This window comes from Podarcis cretensis (assembly GCF_951804945.1).
Source record: "Podarcis cretensis genome assembly, chromosome: 11".
NCBI classification, from domain to species: Eukaryota; Metazoa; Chordata; class Lepidosauria; order Squamata; family Lacertidae; genus Podarcis; species Podarcis cretensis.
Genome location: NC_137180.1, coordinates 40,695,628 through 40,716,468, shown reverse-complemented (window position 1 = coordinate 40,716,468; position 20,841 = coordinate 40,695,628). Strand labels below are relative to the sequence as shown.

At 39.5% G+C, this 20,841-nt stretch overlaps 1 protein-coding gene across 1 annotated transcript in view; it reads left to right on the top strand.

The window, feature by feature from the left end:
- The window catches only part of IPO11 (importin 11), a 71,158-nt gene that overhangs the window by 27,456 nt on the left and 22,861 nt on the right, over nucleotides 1-20,841 (top strand). The window contains exons 15-25 of the mRNA XM_079995932.1: nucleotides 259-364; nucleotides 1,366-1,492; nucleotides 4,192-4,260; nucleotides 5,538-5,654; nucleotides 6,233-6,346; nucleotides 7,682-7,797; nucleotides 8,914-8,990; nucleotides 12,399-12,478; nucleotides 14,332-14,412; nucleotides 16,820-16,915; nucleotides 20,613-20,726. Coding sequence (XP_079852058.1) covers nucleotides 259-364; nucleotides 1,366-1,492; nucleotides 4,192-4,260; nucleotides 5,538-5,654; nucleotides 6,233-6,346; nucleotides 7,682-7,797; nucleotides 8,914-8,990; nucleotides 12,399-12,478; nucleotides 14,332-14,412; nucleotides 16,820-16,915; nucleotides 20,613-20,726 — 1,097 coding nt within the window. The remainder of the gene's footprint in view (nucleotides 1-258; nucleotides 365-1,365; nucleotides 1,493-4,191; nucleotides 4,261-5,537; nucleotides 5,655-6,232; nucleotides 6,347-7,681; nucleotides 7,798-8,913; nucleotides 8,991-12,398; nucleotides 12,479-14,331; nucleotides 14,413-16,819; nucleotides 16,916-20,612; nucleotides 20,727-20,841) is intronic.

Genomic DNA, 20,841 nt, shown 5'->3' with positions numbered 1-20,841 from the left:
GAAAGGTGAAGACCCATTGCAGAAGTCTGTTCTGATTGCGCACAGATATTATTGCATACATCTCTCTCTCTCTCTCTCTCTATCTCTCTCTCTATCTCTATCTCTACCTCTACCACTACCTCTACCTCTCTCTCTCCACACCCTTGCACCTGAGTTACATTTCTTGTTGAATTGATGTATTTAAAAGACATCATTCAATTAAGTAGATTCGTTTTGCAAAAGAGGCTACAGTATTTTGTTTCATTTCCCCCCCTTCAGTGTACAATGCAGTTGGACTGGCAGCATATGAGCTATTTGACAGTGTGGATTTCGATCAGTGGTTCAGAAACCAGCTGCTAGCGGAATTGCAAATCACTCATAACAGGTACAAGCCCCTTTCTGTTGGCTGTCAATATGAATTCAGCAAGCTTTGGTATGGAGTCTTAACTCTCCTGTTACGCTTTGCAGTTCTTCACTTTCACATTGGTATTTGCAGTAGATTTCTCTGCTTTCAAAAAAGCAATAAATATGCAGTATCTTTTATTGATGCATCAGCTTTTGATCTGGCAGCATGCCTGTTTTGAATTGCATAGAATTCTCCAATGGCTTGCCTTCTTGTTCTAGATCTGGGTCTGACACAGCTGTTGGCCCAGCCAGCTGCCTCGACTGCTTTGACTTCTCTCAGTTCTTTGTCCATGTTGTGTGGTTTGCTACGTGCAGGTCTTTTGGGGCTTGAAATCAAGTAAATTGCCCTGACCTTGGCAGCACTCTATAAACAACAACTTGGGTTGCAATAATGCAAAGTATCTTAAGATTTACTGTATCATAATCCCCGTATTGTCAAGGCGTAGTGTTGAATATTCTTTGAATAGCTAACTGTGCATCATAATATAAAATTAAAATCTAAATGATGACTGGTCTTTATGAAACTAAGGTGTTAGTTCAAGGGCATTTATTTTTAAAAATATAAAAGTTCTATCCTTGACACTAATGAATATTAAGGATTGTGAGGATTGTAGTGCCAAAATATCTTCCTAGAGACAGCAGAATCTGTTCCTCCAACAGATTTCACTCGTGGAATGTTTTCAACATTAATATCCTATGATTTAAAAAAGCAAATTTACCTGTTTGAAATTATTGTAGAGACATTGTGTATTTTCTCCCATAGAAATAGACCTTTGGAATGCTTATTCTGCAGTGTTCTGCAGGGGCTGAGGTGGAGACCTGAGCAGTCTGATATTGATTATAAAAACAAACACGTGTTCACACTTTCTTGGTAGAAATTACAGTATTGAAAAGCATTTTTCATAGTGACCCTTAAACAATTTAATGCAATACAATCTTAAAAGCCGTTTCTTCACATAATAATTTTTGTTATGTTTAAAGGTATAAACCAATCCGTCGGCGAGTGATCTGGCTAATTGGACAATGGATTTCTGTGAAATTCAAGTCTGACTTGAGACCAATGCTGTATGAAGCAATTTGTAATTTGCTTCAAGACCAAGACTTAGTGGTACGTATAGATCAATCTCTTTGACAAATACTCCGTACAATATTTATTTTTCATGTAACTGGCCTTTCGCTTCTACCTTGCAAATAGTATGTGCTTTTGTTCATGCTCTTTTGTTAGGAAGGTCTCTCAAGCTTTAGTTCTGTATAGGCTTACCTGACAGTAAGTCCCATGAATCTCACTTCTGAGTACATGCATAGACCGAGCTGTTTGTGAAGTTTTATTATCTTTGATCATCTCTATGCCCCTGAAAGCTGTGGAAAAGTTAACTATAGTTTTGTATGGAAACTTTTCTAGACTGCTGAAGTCCTTACAGAGGACTAGTTGAATTTGTGAGAATGATCCGCCATTGTATATATTTGCAGAACATGTATGCATTAGATCATGGCTCATGCTGTATATTGGAGAAATTTTCCTATTTTGCCAGCAGGCCAATATCTACCATCTGAGGGATCAGTCCATTGAGTCACATTTGTAGAGCTGCTTTAAATGTCCAGACCAGATCCAGAAGGCAGGGCTTGAGTTGCAATGATCAGTCATTTCCAATGCCCATCAAGTGAGAATCTTGGATGGGCAAGAACAACCTGGATGAAAGCCTGATTGCTGTCTAGTGCAGTATATCTGCTTGTTTGAGGGGTGGCCACTGGGTTTGATATCTTGTACGGTTCTGTCAGTTGATTTCATTTGTCTACTGGTGTTTTTGCAGTGCACATTTAGTAGAATGGATGGAATGATTGCTGATCGTCTTTAGGTGATTGAGAGGGAGATATTGGAGTGATTGGATGGATGGTGGGATATTGTGTAATGGTAGATGTCTATGAGGTGTGGGAGAAAAATAGGATGAGTAGTGGTACTGAAGGATTTGTGTTTCTGTAGTACAGTGGTACCTCCGGTTAAGTACTTAATTCGTTCCGGAGGTCTGTTCTTAACCTGAAACTGTTCTTAACCTGAAGCACCACTTTAGCTAATGGGGCCTCCTGCTGCCGCTGTGCCGCCGGAGCACGATTTCTCTTCTCATCCTGAAGCAAAGCTCTTAACCTGAAGCACTGTTTCTGGGTTAGTGGAGTCTGTAACCTGAAGCGTATGTAACCTGAAGCGTATGTAACCTGAGGTACCACTGTAGTCAGATGAAGACAGGAGGGCCTGGCGTGCTCTGGTCCATGGGGTCATGAAGAGTCGGACACGACTAAATGACTAAACAACAAGTAGTCAGATTGGTTCAGAGCTCTGGGTGTTAGTAAGTGGTGCTGCATATTGTGGGTCAGGATGTGCCAGCTGAAGTGGGAAGGGACACCTGACTCTTTAGATATTTTCAAGAAGTACTGCTACATTTTGGGCGGATTTTTATTGTTTTATTTGTTGCTGCAGTTTTCCAGTTCAGTCATTTGTTATATCTATATCTATTGTGTATGTTATATGTGTAAACTGCTTAAAGATTGTATTGGTATTAAATGGTTTATCAATATATGAAACATAAATAAATGTGGAACAAAGAGTTGCCTTCCGATTCTGCAGCTCGGTAAAGAAAATATTTTTGTTCTTCTCATGGTTGAATTGCATAGGGTGAGAAATAGTGCACCATCAATAGACCTGCCAGGACCCAATGTCCATCTCTCATACAATAAGCACTTAAATATCAAACTATAAATAAAAAAGACAATATAATAAATTTCCAGTACTTGAAAACACAAGTACATCACATTTGATATATGGATTGGGCCCTCAAATTACCGGAGTGAGCTGATAAGTTTTACAAGAATAACCACACTGTTCACTTTCATGCAAGCAAAGCTGATTAATGAGCCTTTGATAGTTGACTACATCTACATAATTTTGCTGTGATCATAAACTTCAGTTTCTTTATATTTTGATTGTGTAATATTTGACTCACCCTTCTGTCATTGAATATATATTTGCTCTGTATATCTTTAACTTGAACAAAGTATATCCATCTCAAAATCAGTTCAGATTGTGTTCCATTATGAAATTAAAGATATAAAGTTTGGCTATAATGCCGTTTACAGCTGCTGAATTGGTAGTTCTGACTGGCAGCTTGTTCAAATAGCGGGAAGAATAGCCTTGTAGAAGGATAAAATTTTAATAAGAAAGATAAGGCATACAGTAAGGCATATCAGTCTGAAGCAAAGCCATATTGCACTGAAAAAATTCCACCCCAGACTTGTTACACAATATTAATTTTCTCTTTCTTCTCAACCAGAATATCTTCAGTACCAAACAAAATAACCAACAACCTTCAAATACACTTCCCCCTGTGTCCTCAAGTTTGACAATTGAGTACCATTTTGAATTGTCAAATCTGAAACAAGGTTGTTTGCTCATCACATCAATACATTCATTTTGGATACATTAAATATAAGTAAATATAAGACTCTCAAATAAGACTCTCTGAATTTGTTATTCTGTGTCTATGTCGTGGGGCAGGGATCAATAGAAATGAAACATATAGTTTGTTGGACTGTGTATCAACTTTGTGAATATTTTGTGAAAATGTTTTATAAACAAATCTAACTGACCAACATGATTTGTTCTTGTTTAATTATTTTCTTTCAGGTTCGTATTGAGACAGCTACAACTCTGAAACTAAATATCCTTTTCCTTACTTAAAATATTCCATTGTTAACTGAATCACTGAAATTGCTTTGGTTTAATGTTGCTCGTTTCAAAATATTAACTGCACAAAGATTTTGGTTTTCCTTAACTCCATTTTACCTGTGGATGACTTCGAGTTTAGGACTGATCAGTTTCTACCAGTAAGTGCATGTGACCCCCTCCCTGTGCCCCAGTCATGTACTAAATTCAAAAGCAAGTAAAACCATTTAATTGAAATGCAATCATTTACTTTGGTGTGGTTAGAATTCAGTAGTTTTTCTTAAGAAGTGAAAATTGAAATTCCATTAGAACATAGCATGAAGAAGTAGGGGTAGAAATTGGGAGTTGTATCAAATGTTGTATGAGCAATATTTTCCTTTCACAGCACAGCCTTCTCTTCATCTCTTTCTGAAACCCCACCCCCAAATCTGCTTAAGAGAGTCTTCCAATCCTCTGGAGCAGATTTTGAAGGGGTGCTGGGGAACGGAGGAGCAAAGTTGTCTCTTGTGCAAGTAGAATGGCACCATTGGACACATCCCTGGATAATAGAAATCATTTGTAGAATCTCTAAAATACACTCCTGTTCTGTATATGATTAGCATCTTGCAGACCACACTGACATTGCATGGTGGGATTACTATAGTGTATTCTTAGCAAGGTAGTTATTTGGGCTGTTTGTGAGTCTCTGCCTCACCTTCTTAAGCCCTTTCCTGAAATGCTGCTCCAGAGAAGCTGATGGATCCAAACTACAAGAAAGAAGATTCCACCTAAACATTAGGAAGAACTTCCTGACAGTAAGAGCTGTTCGACAGTGGAATTTGCTGCCAAGGAGTGTGGTGGAGTCTCCTTCTTTGGAGGTCTTTAAGCAGAGGCTTGACAACCATATGTCAGGAGTGCTCTGATGGTGTTTCCTGCTTGGCAGGGGGTTGGACTCGATGGTCCTTGTGGTCTCTTCCAACTCTATGATTCTATGAAATGCTGGACCTACATTTTGCTGCTTTACAACAGGAAGTCATTTTGTAGTGTGGCATAGCTGCTGGTGTTGTGCCGTTAGTGAAGTCTAGAGTAATTCATTGGGCAAATTGAATAGACTGAGAAGAAGGGGCCTATGGAATGGGATGAACAGAGAATGTACAATGTGAGGGAAGAAATGGCAGAGAGAAAGTAAGATGTTGAGGAAAGGAAAGACTGAAAAGAAAGGTGAGGCCTGGGGTGTAAGTAGTGGTGGATAAGTCAGGATTTGTAGCTTTGGATGTTCTGGGAGTTTGGTCTGTGGGAACAGAGAAGGTGGATTTAATGTGGCACAGGTCGGTATTTCCCATGTTAAACTGACACTACTCAGATATTTTGTGGCTGGTCCCTAGAGTAATTGAATTAACGGTTAAGAACTGTATCAGTGTCCTTACTAACTCAGACCCATGTTGTCGTTCTTTTGCAGTATCTGGAATCTATGTTTACCCTGCTCTTTCAGCTTCTTCAAGAAGTTAGAGAATGTGACACAAAGATGCAAGTTCTTCATGTTCTGTCTTGTGTAATTGAAAGAGTCAACATGCAAGTAAGTTGACACTCCAGAGTGTGGAAAAACTGTTGCACATCTAAATTCATAGGAACACAAGACTTTGAAACCATTAAATATTGACTATTTCTGTGTTTGCAGTTCCAACACTATCCCAACCCCCCTTTAACCATTTGAACTGTTTGAACCACATCCCTTTAGACATGTTGAATGTGTGAGGGAACCTTGATAGTGTCCAGCCACTCAAAGTTCTGTAACAAACCCGCCAGACATTGGAATGTTTTCTCAGGCATTCTATGTGTGCCCCGATCCTGAACAAAGCAAGTCAAAGTTGTTATCTTTAGTAATTTATCACTTACTTTACATGGGTTGTGAACGCATTGATGTTGATTTCCATACAGTTGTAGCACTCCTTATTGGGGGGTGGGGGTGGTGACAACGACCCAAAGCAACTAACAGTAACTGGGGGAAAAGAAAGCAAAATTCTAATTCATTCGTCCCTATGAAACCTTTTTTTTCCCCTGAGGCTGTTCCTACAAAATCTTACATGGAGGGTTGTAATCTATGAGAACTTAAGATCTAACTCTTAAAATTGTACCACTTTATTTTAATCACAGATAAGACCTTACGTAGGATGCTTGGTTCAGTATTTACCTCTCCTTTGGAAACAAAGTGAAGAACACAATATGTTGAGGTGTGCTATCCTTACTACCCTAATACATCTTGTCCAGGTAAAATATCTGATGTTTTTTCTTCTTTCCCCTCTCTGATCATTAGCTTGTGTTGTAGCTTGTTAAAACTTTAGATAGAACAAGTGGGAACCCACATCAAAACGTTGCAGCGTACCTTAAACCCCTAAGAAGTGTGCATTCCTCCAATGCTAATCCTCCTTCCAAAATATTTATTAAAAGCTTTTAGGACCTTGAGCAGGCCAGCTTTGTCTCTCTCTATGTCTCTCCCCCACTGCCCCTGCTTTCAGTAGCCTAACGTTTCACAGTTCAACTGCCTTCATCCATAAGTTTATGCAAGATAATACTCTGGAATAGCTGCTACTCCTCTCCGTACTAATTATTTTCTTGGGTTAGCATTGGCAGTCAGCACAAAATCAACACTGAATGAGTTGAAAGACCCGTTCTTTAAACATGTTGGCAACACTTGCACAAGGTCGTGTCCTTTTACTGTCAGTTAATGTATCTGGAGTTTAGTTTGGACAGAGCTTTCATAGAGTCAATAATATACTTAAACCATTAAGGTTATTACCGGGATTTGATGTGGGTCATTTCTCAGGACTTAGCCTTGGAATCTGTTTTCTGCACCAGTTATGAGTCCCTGGGATGTGTAATGCATCATAAGGAGAAGTCTGTCTGTAGAATTTTTACCTGAGTAGCAGTAGCCTATCCACAAACGCAGGATTAAAATTTAGGGCTGTTTAGTGTAGATTGGCAGCTCTTGTCATATAAATCAAGCTCTTAGTGACTTCTAAGTGAAAGCCTGTTTTAGCTTAATTCTTTCTAATCTTCATTGGTGAGTATTATGAGGAAGTGTTCTCGGAGGGGGGAAAAACATGTCAGCAACATTGTGATAATTTTTTGTTCTTTAAGAGTCCATTTTCCTAGCAATGAGCCCTCCTGCCAATCTTTCTCTCCAGTCTTCTGAACTGGAAGAAGAGGGCATTGGAGCGTTTACTGGTACATGTTTTGCTCCCGTTGCTTCTTAGAAGTTTGATGTAGAACCATAGTGTGGAGTCAGGAGAGTGCCATTTCAACAAAAGAAAGTTGTTCAAGCTGAGAAAGCTGCCCCTTTCATATCTAGTCTGTGAACCAGAGAATACAGTATTGTATCTAATCCTGTCTGAGGTTCGTATCCCAGTCAGCCAAGCCTTATCCAAAAAACTGACTGTTCTAATTACTTCAAAGTAGAGTCACTTGCCGGCTTTTTATTGCAGTTAGTTACTTATATCATTCTTTTCCTGAAAGCCTTTTCAAAAATTTCAATAATCTGCTATCACTCCGGTTTGTAGCAGCAAGTACTCAGGTGTTCTGATCAATGTGTTATTATTTCTTCAGGGCTTAGGAGCAGATAGCAAGAATCTTTATCCTTTCCTGCTCCCGGTTATTCAGCTAAGCACTGATGTTTCCCAGCCCCCTCATGTGTATCTTCTAGAAGATGGACTAGAATTGTGGTAAGCATTTTGTGCCACTCCCTTCAGAAAACCAGAGCAATTTTATATTTGAATTTGGGTAAGGAATGTGACTGGGCTTTGTTAAAGGATCAGAATGTGTGGGGAAGGGGTGGTGAGCCTCTGGCCCAGGGGCCTCCTTATCTGGCCCTCAGGATTCTTTCCAGGTCACACCATTGCTCCACACGTGCTGCCCTCCACTCACTCTGCCCTGTGTCATTCAGTGCTTCAGCCTAGCTGGAATAGGCCCTCAGACTGTGATAATCCATGTGAGGGTGTGTGTGTGTGAGGGTGTGTGTGTGTGTGTGTGTGGCTTTTGTCTGGTTTTATATTCTGATTTTATCCTGTGAACTATCTTGAGGCCTGTGGGTATATAAATTCTAACAACAACGGCAACAACAGTAATGATGTAGCCTGCCCTATGAAAATAAGAGTCATATTCATTGTGCCACCCATTTATTGTTGTGGCCAGGCCCACCATGGACACAAAATGTGGCCCTCAGGCTAGAAAAGATCCTCTGCTCCTGATGTTGGGTATTATATTAGCAAGTCACTGGGGTCGCTACATTTTTTTAAAAAAGGGGAAAAAAACTCAAGCATCTTTTAACCCCCTTTCCTGCCTTCTGATCCAACAGTTCCTTTCCGGTTTTACTGCTGAATTTAATGTATTATTATTGTTTTATTCTTATGTTTTGTACGCCACCATCATACTTTTGACTGTTGAGCATTTTATACATGGTTTTCAATAAATAAATTTATTTGTAGTCTAGATATCCAAGCATGCTTTTAAATATTAATTTTAAATAATATGTGTAAGTGACAGATTTGGAGACAGCTGACCTTGAGAGTTGACCAGAGTGGACAGCTTCACTTTTAATAGTTACCATTGACTCTAGGAGTATCATTACATGATGACGACCTTCGTTTGTAGTATGACTGATAAAGGAGTTTAAAAACATAATAATGTTCATTGAGTTCTAGGGCATACAGACATAGAAAAGCTACAATACCTGTTGCAGGTCTTTCTTATTTCAGAATACAAACCATAAAATAAGATCTAAAGAAACATATTAATGGAAACAATGATAAATAAGTTTTTTATTTCCCCCCCTTCCCTAGGCTAGTAACATTAGAGAATAGCCCTTGCCTTACCCCAGAGTTGCTGCGAATTTTTCAGAACATGTCTGCTCTTCTTGGTGAGTTATCAATATTTAAATCTAATATGAACTGCATGGATACCATTTGCATTCATAACTTATCTAGCAGTATTTCATGTGCCATGTTATTTACTATTTGTACTTGTTTATGTAAGGAGATGAACAAGTACATCGCTTCCAAGGAAGAGCCTGGTGATAAGATCTAACAATTTTAAAAAACAAATCCTGAATCATATCTTGTACACAATTTGCCATCTGTATATTTGGTGCATATTCTTCTGCATCCATAAAAGCCGCAATCCAGGGACAGTTAAGAAGCTGAAATTCCACTGGGATTTACCCAGTTTAAGTGCATATCATTGTAGAGTCCTTATTTGTATCTACTATATTTATAGCGATGTATTCACTGCATCCTGGTTTTTTAAAAAACACTTACTATTTTGTAGTATTTTCACTAACCAAGTATAACCTTTATGGTTCATGTTTTGGAGAACCTTTTAATAAAAGTAGGTATTTCTTAGCTTTTTTGAAAACATATACCATTACACAGTTCTGTGACACTGCAAGCCTTTCTTCTTTGTTGTTTCTTGTCCCTGTCTCTGCACATATAACTGAAAGTGTTTTCTTTCTAGAGGCCCCTGCATATCAGTCTGGAGGGCATACTTAGAGGCTTTGCCTCAGCTTGGAACCTCTTTTTTCCAGAAGTCTGCCAAAGCTTAGACTTAAGTATTCTTTATGGGGGACACCATAATCTTTTCAGTTCTCTAAAGGTCTTAGTCCAGGCATAGGCAAACTCCGGCCCTCCAGATGTTTGGGACTACAATTCCCATTATCCCTAGCTAATAGGACCAGTGGTCAGGGATGATGGGAATTGTAGTCCCAAACATCTGGAGGGCCGGAGTTTGCCTGTGCCTGTCTTAGTCCAACCCTGGGTGCATTTTATTTTTTGATCGGTTTTGAATTTGGCTCTCAAATTTCCACTATTAACAAATTGCCAGAATAATGATGACATGTAAAAAAAAAATTATCTCTGACATTGTTAGCACTTGTTTTCATAGAGTAACTATGGCTGCATTTAGACCATCTTCTGTTCTGATGTGAGGATTTCTCCCTTTTCTTGCTGTTTTTTTGCACTTGGACAGCAACTGATCTAGGGGGTTCTTCCTCTGGGCAAAAGAGCAAAAGCAGGTGCAAATTACCTTTAGAGGTGATTGATTTACAGCTTCAACTGCTGCATTTCCTCCAGGGCAGCACATTTCACAGCAGCATGTGATGCAGTGTAATGTGGGTCAGGGGAGGACAGGAGTTGTGAGATTTTATCAGACATTTCCCCCATACTTTGAAGCCAGTCTTTTCATACACAAGTGCTTGAAACATTTTTTTTTATTTATTTAAACTAGGGGAAGACTTGAAAAGTGCCCATTAAACTTCCACTGTTCCCCTTTATCTCTGATGCACAGAGATAATATGTGCTAATGCTTCTGTAGCTAAAGCAACAACATTCTCCTACGCAAGGGAGGCACCGGCAGGCTACAGAAAACCCCACGTTTTAGAGAAGTACCTTAGGGAGGAAAGGATCGAGCATGCTCTGTTATCCTGCAGTGCTTCCTGGCTGTTGGGAAAGGGGAAAACAGATGGCCAGAATGGAATGGAGTGTCGTGGAGGAGGACGTGGCTGGCTGAATAGAAAAGGGAATAGGATTGCTCCACACTGCAGCATTTCGCACCAGGTCCCCACTTCGGAAAATAACAACTTATTATTATTATTATTATTAATCCACCCCCCATCTGGCTGGGTTTCCCCAGCCACTCTGGGCGGCTTCCAACAAAGATTAAAAATGCATTAAAACATCAGTCATTAAAAACTTCCCTAAACAGGGCTGCCTTCAAATGTCTTCTAAATGTCAGATAGTTGTTTACCTCCTTGACATCTGATGGGAGGGCGTTCCACAGGGTGGGCGCCACTACCGAGAAGACCCTCTAGATGGGCACACATAGTCATGACAATAACTCATCGAAATGTCGTCACCATAATCTATCATAGTGACAGTTTGAGTTGACAGTACAACCTTAAATAGATCCATGTAGGTAATGTGGCCTCCAGCCTGAAAATAGACAGGAAGCATAGTTCAGTAGTAGAGCAATATACATGGATAAAATCCCAAGTTCAGTCCTTGGCATCTCCAGGTCAGGTGGCAGGTAATAGGAAAGGCCTCTGCTCTACCCAGCGTGGTGTAGTGGTTCAGAGTGGTGGACTCGTAATCTGGTGAACCGGGTTTGATTCCTCGCTCCTCCACATGCAGCTGCTGGGTGACCTTGGGCCAGTCACACTTCTCTGAAGTCTCTCAGCCTCACTCACCTCACAGAGTGTTTGTTGTGGGGGAGGAAGGGAAAGGAGAATGTTAGCCGCTTTGAGACTCCTTTGGGTAGTGATGATGTGGGATATCAAATCCAAACTCTTCTTCTTCTACTCTTCTAAGACCCTAGAGAGCTGCTGCTGACCAGAGGAGATGGTCCTGGGATAGATGGGCAAAATGTCCGATCTTGCGTAAAACAATTTGCTAGTTCTCTAAATTCTAGAATTCTCTTTGGCTGCATTGCAAAGTCCTTCTGCAGCATAACTTTTTAGAAAGCTTTTAGTGCCATCCGGTTGGGTTGGTCTAGGAAAAGAGCTCTGATTTCAGTAAGCGTTCTGTTTTCCAGAGATCCAAATGAGATGTTCACAATTAGGTCTGCGCATTAACTCAGTTATCCAAACCTACTTGGCCTGCTTTGTATAAGCAAGTTAATTGGGTCACTTGGATCAGTAGTTTGGAAAACCACCAGCGAGTAGCTGAGTTCAGCAGTTGAGTCTGGCACAATGTTGTTCTTTCACTAGAATTAATAGTTTGCTGCTGTTGCTCAGCAGCAAACTCTCCCTCATGGGCAGTTGTACAGTTTTATGTGTGCTTTCCAGCGGTAGCTGATGAAAGGAGGAGAATGCTCTTTGCACATTGCAGTTACAAACTAGACTTGAGAAAGTAGCAGTTATCATGAGATACTTTTCACATGAACATTAACAAGAAAGTTTTTTTATTCATCCTGCTGAACTGTGGCTGTAATCGTAATGTAACAGCCTTTCTGTTACATTAGTCCAAGGTACCAATTAAATTGTAAGTGAGATTTATACACTTATTTCTAGGGCACCAAAACCTCATTTTTAACAATATATATATATATATATATATATATGTTTAGGTTTCTGATTAATTGACTTCAGAGCTTGTGTAGGAGTATGAGTGGAGAACCTTAGGTCTATAATTTTTCATGTGAACATAAATATGCATGGGTGATGGTAGAATACATTATAAGAAAAAAATACAGATAAATACAGTGTGTGATAATATTTGTTAAGGTGGTTTAGACTGTGGCAAAGATCCTAACATGATGTGATGTTTATTTTTTGTAGAACTAAGTTCGGAAAACCTCAGAACCTGCTTTAAGATCATCAATGGCTATCTCTTTCTATCTCCATCTGAATTTCTTCAGGTATGTATAAAGTAGGATTCATTGTTACATATTCTCTGAAACTCTCTAAGCACAGTTTTGCTTTATTTATGGTAGCTCACTATGCCGGCCAACTTTGCTTTTAGGCAGAGTGAGCACCTCAAAACTGTCTAGGACTATATTCAGAAATAACATAAAGTCAAACCATAGTTTGGAATTATATCTAAACCTATACTGACTCACAAAGCATGGTTTGCAGGAAGCTTCCAAAGCAGGATATCAAAACATGGTTTGAGGCTAGTGTGTTTGTATGGCTTGTTGTTTTTGAGTGAGTGAATTTATGAAATGCTCAGCAAATGGAAAATCATACAAGTAGCACTAAACCATGGTTTGCCTGCTTTGCACCCGGAAGATCAGCATCAGTTTTAATACATTGCCCACTGCAATTGCTTTATTTTTAGCTCTGTCAAATTGTTTCCAGTGAATTGGTGGTGATCGGAGTCGGACCAAAAGAAAAATAATTTGGAATAGTTGAATTAAATCACACCAGACAAATGATGAAAATGTGTGGATGTAGCAGTAACTGAAATATAATAATAAAATTAACGTACAGATGGAGCATAGGTGAGTTAGTCATGGATAACTTAAGTCCATATAATCTGAGTATGATTTAGTATTTTTAACTTTCTGCTGTTTCACAAAATTTATATACTGCCAGATTGTAACAAAACATCTAAGAACTATTAAAATTACCACTAAACCAGGTAAACAGTTAAAAACAATTAAAATCAGCAGTAAGCTAAAAAGATTAAGACACATCAACATTTATGCGTCTCTAGATAGACCTGCCTAAACAGAAATGCTTTAAGCAGGCACTGAAAAGAATACAGCTTAGTAGGATACCCACCTGTATGATAAAAGCATCTGTGTACTATTTGCACAGCCAATTAAGTATTTTATTATTTTGTTGATTAGAATGGATGATTTGCTTGAAAACAGAATCTTTGTACCTGAGTGCCTTTGTTCCTTCTGTTAATTACTGCTGCTAATAATTCCTCATATTTATAGTTATGGCGCTAACTTTATCAACAATAGGCTGCCCCATAAAGCTTTCGTTTTAATTTGGGGAAAGCATATAATGCCATCTTTTCAAGTACCGTATTTTATCATAATATCATCAGGATTTCTGACTGCAGACTCCTCCAGTTTCAAAATCCCACTGCACATGGGAAACTTAGAGGTGGCAATTGAAGCTTGGAGCTCAGCTTACTATGAGCATGGGCTAATGATGATCATAGGTGCTAGTGTTTCTCAAATGGTAAAGTTTTTTCAGAAGATGATGATTTTCAGGTACTTCCTGCCAGCCCTGCCCCCCACAAAAAATACCTTCCTGGCTGAATTAGGATACTGGAGACGCACAAATTTCCCAGGCAGGTACTGGGCTTCCTTCTGTAGCCCCTTCTCCCATTGCTCACTCTGGAGCAGTGTGCAATGCAATATGAAGGAATGACCAATATAACTTGTGTGTTCATCATGGAAGAGTATTCGCTGTTCAGGTATGGGTCTCTTTGAGTCGGAGTTGTAGTAAGTCAAAGCTCTTAGTTCTTGAACAATTTCTAAGCCTGAGATTATATTCAAATCAAATGGAGATGGAACACCTACAGTTGGTAACAGGTAGTTATTATGATTATCTTTTCTCCAATGAGTTCAAGATGGCATACATGGTTCTCCTCCTCATTTTCATCCTCACAACAACTCTGTGAGGTCAGTTAGGCTGAGAAATAACAACAGCCCCAAGGTCATTTGTTCATGTGAATGTCAGTCTTTTTGAAGTATAAGTCTGATTACAGAATTGTGCATGGTTTGTGTATTGATTTGTGCTATTTGCACTTTAGGTCTATGCAGTGGAACTTTGCAAATCATTTTGTGAGGTCTTAAAAGATATCAACATGGATGGTCAAGTTCAAGTTCTGAAGGTAAAGGGTTAATTTTCCAGTTTATTCTTAAAATATGTTTATGTTCAAGAACAGCCAAAATTACGGTGTGTGCACATTTGTTTTGTCCTATTTTCATGTCTGATTTTGTAGAATTTTTAAATAGTACAAGAATGAATTGCTTATAGTGCAGTAATTATACTACACAATTGAATCTGCTTATGAGTTTAAATTTTGCTGCTGTTGGGATGTAACAAAGTTTTAAAACATTAAATTTTCCTCTAGTAACTTCATTGAATATTAATGAACAACCTTGGTGAAGACTTTACTCTTTACTTGGTGAAGTTTATTGTTTTAGGGGAGGGGTGGGAAACGTTTGACCCTCCAAATGTTCTGCTCTGCAACTCCCATCAGCCTGAGCAAGCAAGGCCAGTGGCCAGGAATGATGGGAGTTGTGGGTCAGTGGCAGCTGGAATGCCAGAAGTCCCTCACATCTGTTCCTAGGCATAGGTAGGCACTTACAGTTACAGTCATATACAATGTGTACTCATATTTCCAAATCACAGAAGGCATCTATTTGGGGAAGGGAGTATTCAAAGAATTTAGCTCCAAAGGCAAGAGCAAGGGAGGAAAAAACCCTCTTCCTTCTAAAATTATTTACAAAAATTTATAAGCTGCTGAATCGAAGACTTCCTAAGTGGAGTATTTAGAATAGGTACACACCATATGATTATGTGTCCAGATAGGCTTGCCAAAACAAATATGTTTCCCCCCCACAAGGATTCCTGTGTAATGTTAACTATAATATTAAGAATAATATTAAAAATTCTCTTTTTATGAAACCTGTAAATATTTTAATGGCAACTTTTAATGGAAACAATTTAAGCTTCAAGCTGTTGAGGATACAGCAGCTACTGCTAAAAGCTTTTGTTGTTGTTATTGGATATAAATGGTAATATGTTGAGCATGTGTGTATTTTCTAGGAAACCAGAGGGAGACAATTGGAGGATGTTAATTAAGATGTTGGAATAGTGCTATTATAGCTTTGCAAATTAGATACTTTTATTAGGATATCTTACTGCAATACTTATTCAATCTTTGTTGTGACTACTAATAATGGAATTTACATAATCACTCCTGTAAAAGTCGGCAAGCAATTAATTTTTCACAAAGCAGTGACAGCAGTCATGATCTTTGTGAAATTTATTGTCTGTGAAAACAAAAGTTTTTGAATCATTTCACATGAAACTTGAATAAAGGCATAAAATTATCACCCCTATTATACTCTATTTTTGTATTTTTTGCCGGTTTTAGTGCTTTATATTAATGGTTTTGTTGTAAAGTTTTGTAACATTTATGTTGCTACAATATATATGAATACAGCACTTACTATATTTTTCGCCCTATAGGACGCACCGGCCCATAGGACGCACCTAGATTGGGGGGGGGGGGGAAGAAGGGGGGGAAATTATTTTTCCCCCCCAGGCCCGGGGCTGGAAGCAGGGGAAGCCCGAGCTTCCCCAGCCCCCAGAACGGGAGCCAGAGCGATGCCGAAGCTGCGCGTAGCTTCTGCATCGCTCTGGGAGCTTCGGCATCGCTCTGGGAGCTTCGGTATCGCTCTGGGAGCTTGCCGGGCTGAGGGGATAGCTTCCTGAAGCCTGGAGAGCGAGAGGGGTTGGTGCACACCAACCCCTCTCACTCTCCAGGCTTCAGCAAAAGCCTGCATTCGCCCCATAGGACGTTCACACATTTCCCCTTTATTTTTGGAGGGGAAAAAGTGCGTCCTATAGGGCGAAAAATACGGTAGGTTTTTTTTTTAATATTATGAGGTATAGAAATGATATGTGTTTTGTGTGTGTATGTGTAAATATATAGTCACACATATATTACTAAATAAAACTATGCGGCTGCTATAGATGGTGGTCTGCTATCTTTCACACCACTCTGATAACATCCGTTTTCTCACATTCTCATTTCAGGGTAAAGACCATTTCTGTTGCTTAAACCGAAACAGCTCATTCTGAGTAGTATGCAAGTTTTAAAATAGCCTAATCATCTTTGATCACTAAGTGTAAACCACGGCCACTTAGAGCAATGGCTCTTGGGCATTGTGAATGTGCTTGTGTATGTGTGTGTTCTCTCCTCGCACTCAACTTAATTCAATATTTCCTGTTTTAATCAAACTAGACCTTTCTGCTAGTAACATAGCAGCAAGCTTTGGTTTCATTAAAATCAAAAGTAATTAATTCAACCGTGCATGTGAGAGGAGGAGGAGGAAGGAGAGAGCACAAATCCCCTTGTCAACACAGACACAGAGAAATGTGGGTACGGATAAGAAAATACATCTTATTAGTCATTCCACCTTTTCTTCCTGTTGACTGAACCAGGAATTATATATGATCATTTACTTGAACTGCTTTATAACCAAAATCTGTGTCATGTCTTTCAGGTGGTAGAAAATGTCCTCAAAGTCAATCCACTGTTGGGCCCTGAAATGTTTCAACCTCTTTTGCCATCTGTGTTTCAGGGAATTATAAATGGGGAGGTAAGAATTTCTTATTCGTGGCAAATGTATCTATCTATCTTTTTTGAAAGTGACATATATCTATAATGGCTTTAAGAAAGAAACATGTATATGTGTAATCGTAAGTGGAATGTTTCTTTGAAACATCCACCAACAAATTGCCAAAGAACAACAGGAGCTGAGGTGATCCTCTTTTTACCCTATGTTCAAGTTTGAAGGTGCCCGGCGCAAAATGCCCCACACTTATCTTTCTGAAATTCAGCAAAATTCATAAAGGGGGTACCATTCTTGCTAATTTCATCCAATTAGGCCAAGGGCCAGCAAACTTTTTCAGAAGGGCTGGTCCACTGTCCCTCAGACCTTGTAGGGGGCCGGACTATATTTTGAAGGGGGGGAAATGAATGAATTCCTATGCCCCACAAATAACCCAGAGATGCATTTTAAATAAAAGCACACATTCTACTCATGTAAAAACACGCTGATTCCCGGACCGTCCATGGGCCGCATTTAGAAGACGATTGGGACGGATCCGGCCCCTGGGCCTTAGTTTGCCTACCCATGAATTAGGCCAATGCTTCAGATTTTTCAAAACTCCAAAACAGGATCCAACAGAATATTTTCTTTTGTGCACACTCCTGCTGGAAAGTTCACCATGCTGCTGTTAGCCCTCTCTTAGCCCTTTAAGGCCAAGGAAAACTGCCACAGTAGCAATCTTGCTACCCCTCCTGGTAAAAGGTAAAAGGTAAAGGTACCCCTGCCCGTACGGGCCAGTCTTGACAGACTCTGGGGTTGTGTGCCCATCTCACTTAAAGGCCAGGGGCCAGCGCTGTCCGGAGACACTTCCGGGTCACGTGGCCAGCGTGACATCGCTGCTCTGGCGAGCCAGAGCCGCACACGGAAACGCCGTTTACCTTCCCGCTGGTAAGCGGTCCCTATTTATCTACTTGCACCCGGAGGTGCTTTCGAACTGCTAGGTTGGCAGGCGCTGGGACCGAGCAGCGGGAGCGCACCCCGCCGCAGGGATTCGAACTGCTGACCTTTCGATCGGCAAGTCCTAGGTGCTGAGGCTTTAACCCACAGCGCCACCTGCGTCCCTACCCCTCCTGGTAGTGTTGTTTATTTCTGGCAGTATGTGGCTTCCAGAGCTCAGCAGAAAACAGCAATGCAACGATACTCTGACTGTTGCCAAATTGCATCTGAAGTTATGGCTACTGCCTTAAACCCAAAATAATATTAGCAGGTAGTATCATAGAAGGGACCCCGAGGGTCATCTAGTCCAACCCTCTGCAATGCAGGAATCCTGCTCACAGCCCCCCCTGGGTCAGCTTGAACCACCAACCTTCTGGTTAACAGCCAGATGCACTGACCCGTTGTGGTACTATTATTATATATAAAACGCTTCTTGCAATCCTAACATTTTTCTGGGCATATGTTCCCTTGAATTGGTCCCAAGTAGGCATGGATAGGATTGCACTGCTACTGTGGATTATTTCCTATACTAATTATGGTTTTATTTTTAATATAATTTTTACAGAAACCCTACTTAACATTCACTGGCATAATAAGAGAAATTACAATTTACAGTATATTGTGTGTTAAAATGTAGCTCCAGATAAAGTGTTGAAGAGATAATTTTTTGTCTGCATTTGAGTTCTTCATGAAAGAGGGTGGGTTTTTTTAAAAACCCATGAAAGAGGGTGGATTTTTTAAAAAATATATATATATGCATGCTGTACTAAAAATTATTCTTTCTCATGCTGTTTGAAAGGTATTCCTGCTTCTCCAGGAAGCACATACCCTGGTGTTGCCTTGGACTTAGCAAAGCATTTGGCTTTTCCTAAAATTCTATAATGAAATACTTCCTGAAGGTTAGACATTATCCTTTCCTGTGATTAAAAACAGGAAATTGCAGCAATTCCTATTGTTTTAAAGAAAAAGAAATTGAGCCAAAAGGGTGCCTTCACACAAGATTATTTTGATTTCTTATTTGAAATTTCACATCCCATAATTGAAACCATATACTTGTAATTTTGGTTCATTTTTTGGTTGGGATTAGTTTTTCAAATGCAGCAGAACTACACTTTCTTGTTTAAAGGGTTTTCAATCACTTCTCTGCTAAGCTGTTTCATAGCCCATTTTTCACACTCCAAATGCAACGTCCTCAAATAGCCTATAGTTGATAATAGGACGTGTTAAAATAACATAATTTAACACATCTACTGATTGTTTTTTCAGCCATTTGTGTCACTTCACTACACTGTTCCATACAATCTTGGCAATGAGAAGTGTTACCACTGAGAATAGCAACAATGAGCTACTTGTTGGATTAATAGCACTTTTTTAAAGTAGAGGGGCGAAGCCCTGGTTTATTAGATGGTGAAAACCTAACTGTTATCCATCTTCTTCATCTCCAAAATGGAGAAGGAAGCAGAATAATATACATTCCAGCTATAATGTACACTCACCAGTGATGAAAAATTTTGATTATGCAAAAACGGTCTAAGTTTCTTTTGCTTATAATTCTATCTTCCTCCAGCCAGGGGTGCTGTTGTATAAATCTCATACTCACTGATGAAATTCAGTACTTCTATCTCATATCTGAAGTTTTGGAACAAACTTTTCCTAATGATGTGTACAATGTCAGAAGCAAACTTTGTAACTATTCTGCTTGGCCTTTAAATGCAATAACATTTCCTTGGAAGTTTATATGTAACCTATACTTTCAGTTATCGTTGCTGTTAAGTAGTATATTGCAATCCAGAGTGTGCACAGTGCCATTAGCAAATAGTGTTATGGGAAGAGAATAATAATAATAATAATTTATTAAATTTGTATACTGCCCTTAATCCAAAGACGACAGGGCGGTTCACAACATAAAAATACAAAATGAAAACACAGAATAGCTAATGTGAACAAAACCAAAACCAAACCCATAACCTTCTCTCCCACAAACACATTTAAAAAGCCATAGAAGGTTAATCATCCAGAGGCCTGGTTAAAGAGAAGCGTTTTTGCCTGGCGCCTGAATATATGTAATGAAGTCTCCCTGGGGAGAGCATTCCACAAATGGGGAGCAACCACAGAAAAGGCCTGTTCTCATGTGGCCACCCTCCGGACCTCTCACAGACACGCACAAAGAAGGGCCTCAGAGGATGACTAGAAAAGAGATACAGAAATCTGTAGTTACCAGTGAATTTCTGTGATGGACTAAAGCTAGCAGGACTAGGAAGGCAGTCTCCTGTGCTTAGATATGATGGGAGGAGAAGGACCCTCTTCCCATGAGCCCTAGGCACTGCAATCCAAAGTAGTATGGCAAAGGGCAAACTGGATGGAATGCCGTACAAAGGTAGTTCAGTGCTTTGGTTGTGCTATAGTATTTTTCATCTCCAGTTTCCAGCATTGTATGTGCCTTTCATATCCAATAGTTGGGATTGTCTGCCAAATAGGGAGGATGTGGCTGCCTACTTTATCTCACAGGGTATTGTTTGAACATCAGTGACAGTATTTCAAGTTAGTGTTGACACAGCTAAACTGTGCTATTTGCTTAAAATAGGAAGTGATTTGATTATAATAGATGCCCATGCATGTTTATTGGTGGTGTGCTGTTAGATTTCTAACTTGTTTGATTGTTCTCTTATTCATTTTCTGCAGTACGCTTTTATCATGTTTATATTTTTCTGCCTGATAGGAAAGCTAAGATTAACTGTTTTCATTTCAGAGGTACCCAGTTGTAATGTCTACTTACTTGGGAGTCATTGGTAGAGTCTTGTTGCAAAATAAAAGTTTTTTCTCATTGCTTCTGAACCAGATGGCATGTGAGTCTGGCCAGGAGGTAAGCCCTTACATTTTACAATGTTGAATTAGTTTTATATGCAGGACATAAGTTGGTTGTACAAATCATATTTCCTTCTGCCACATAACCTCTCTGGGTCCTTCTATTTTGTACT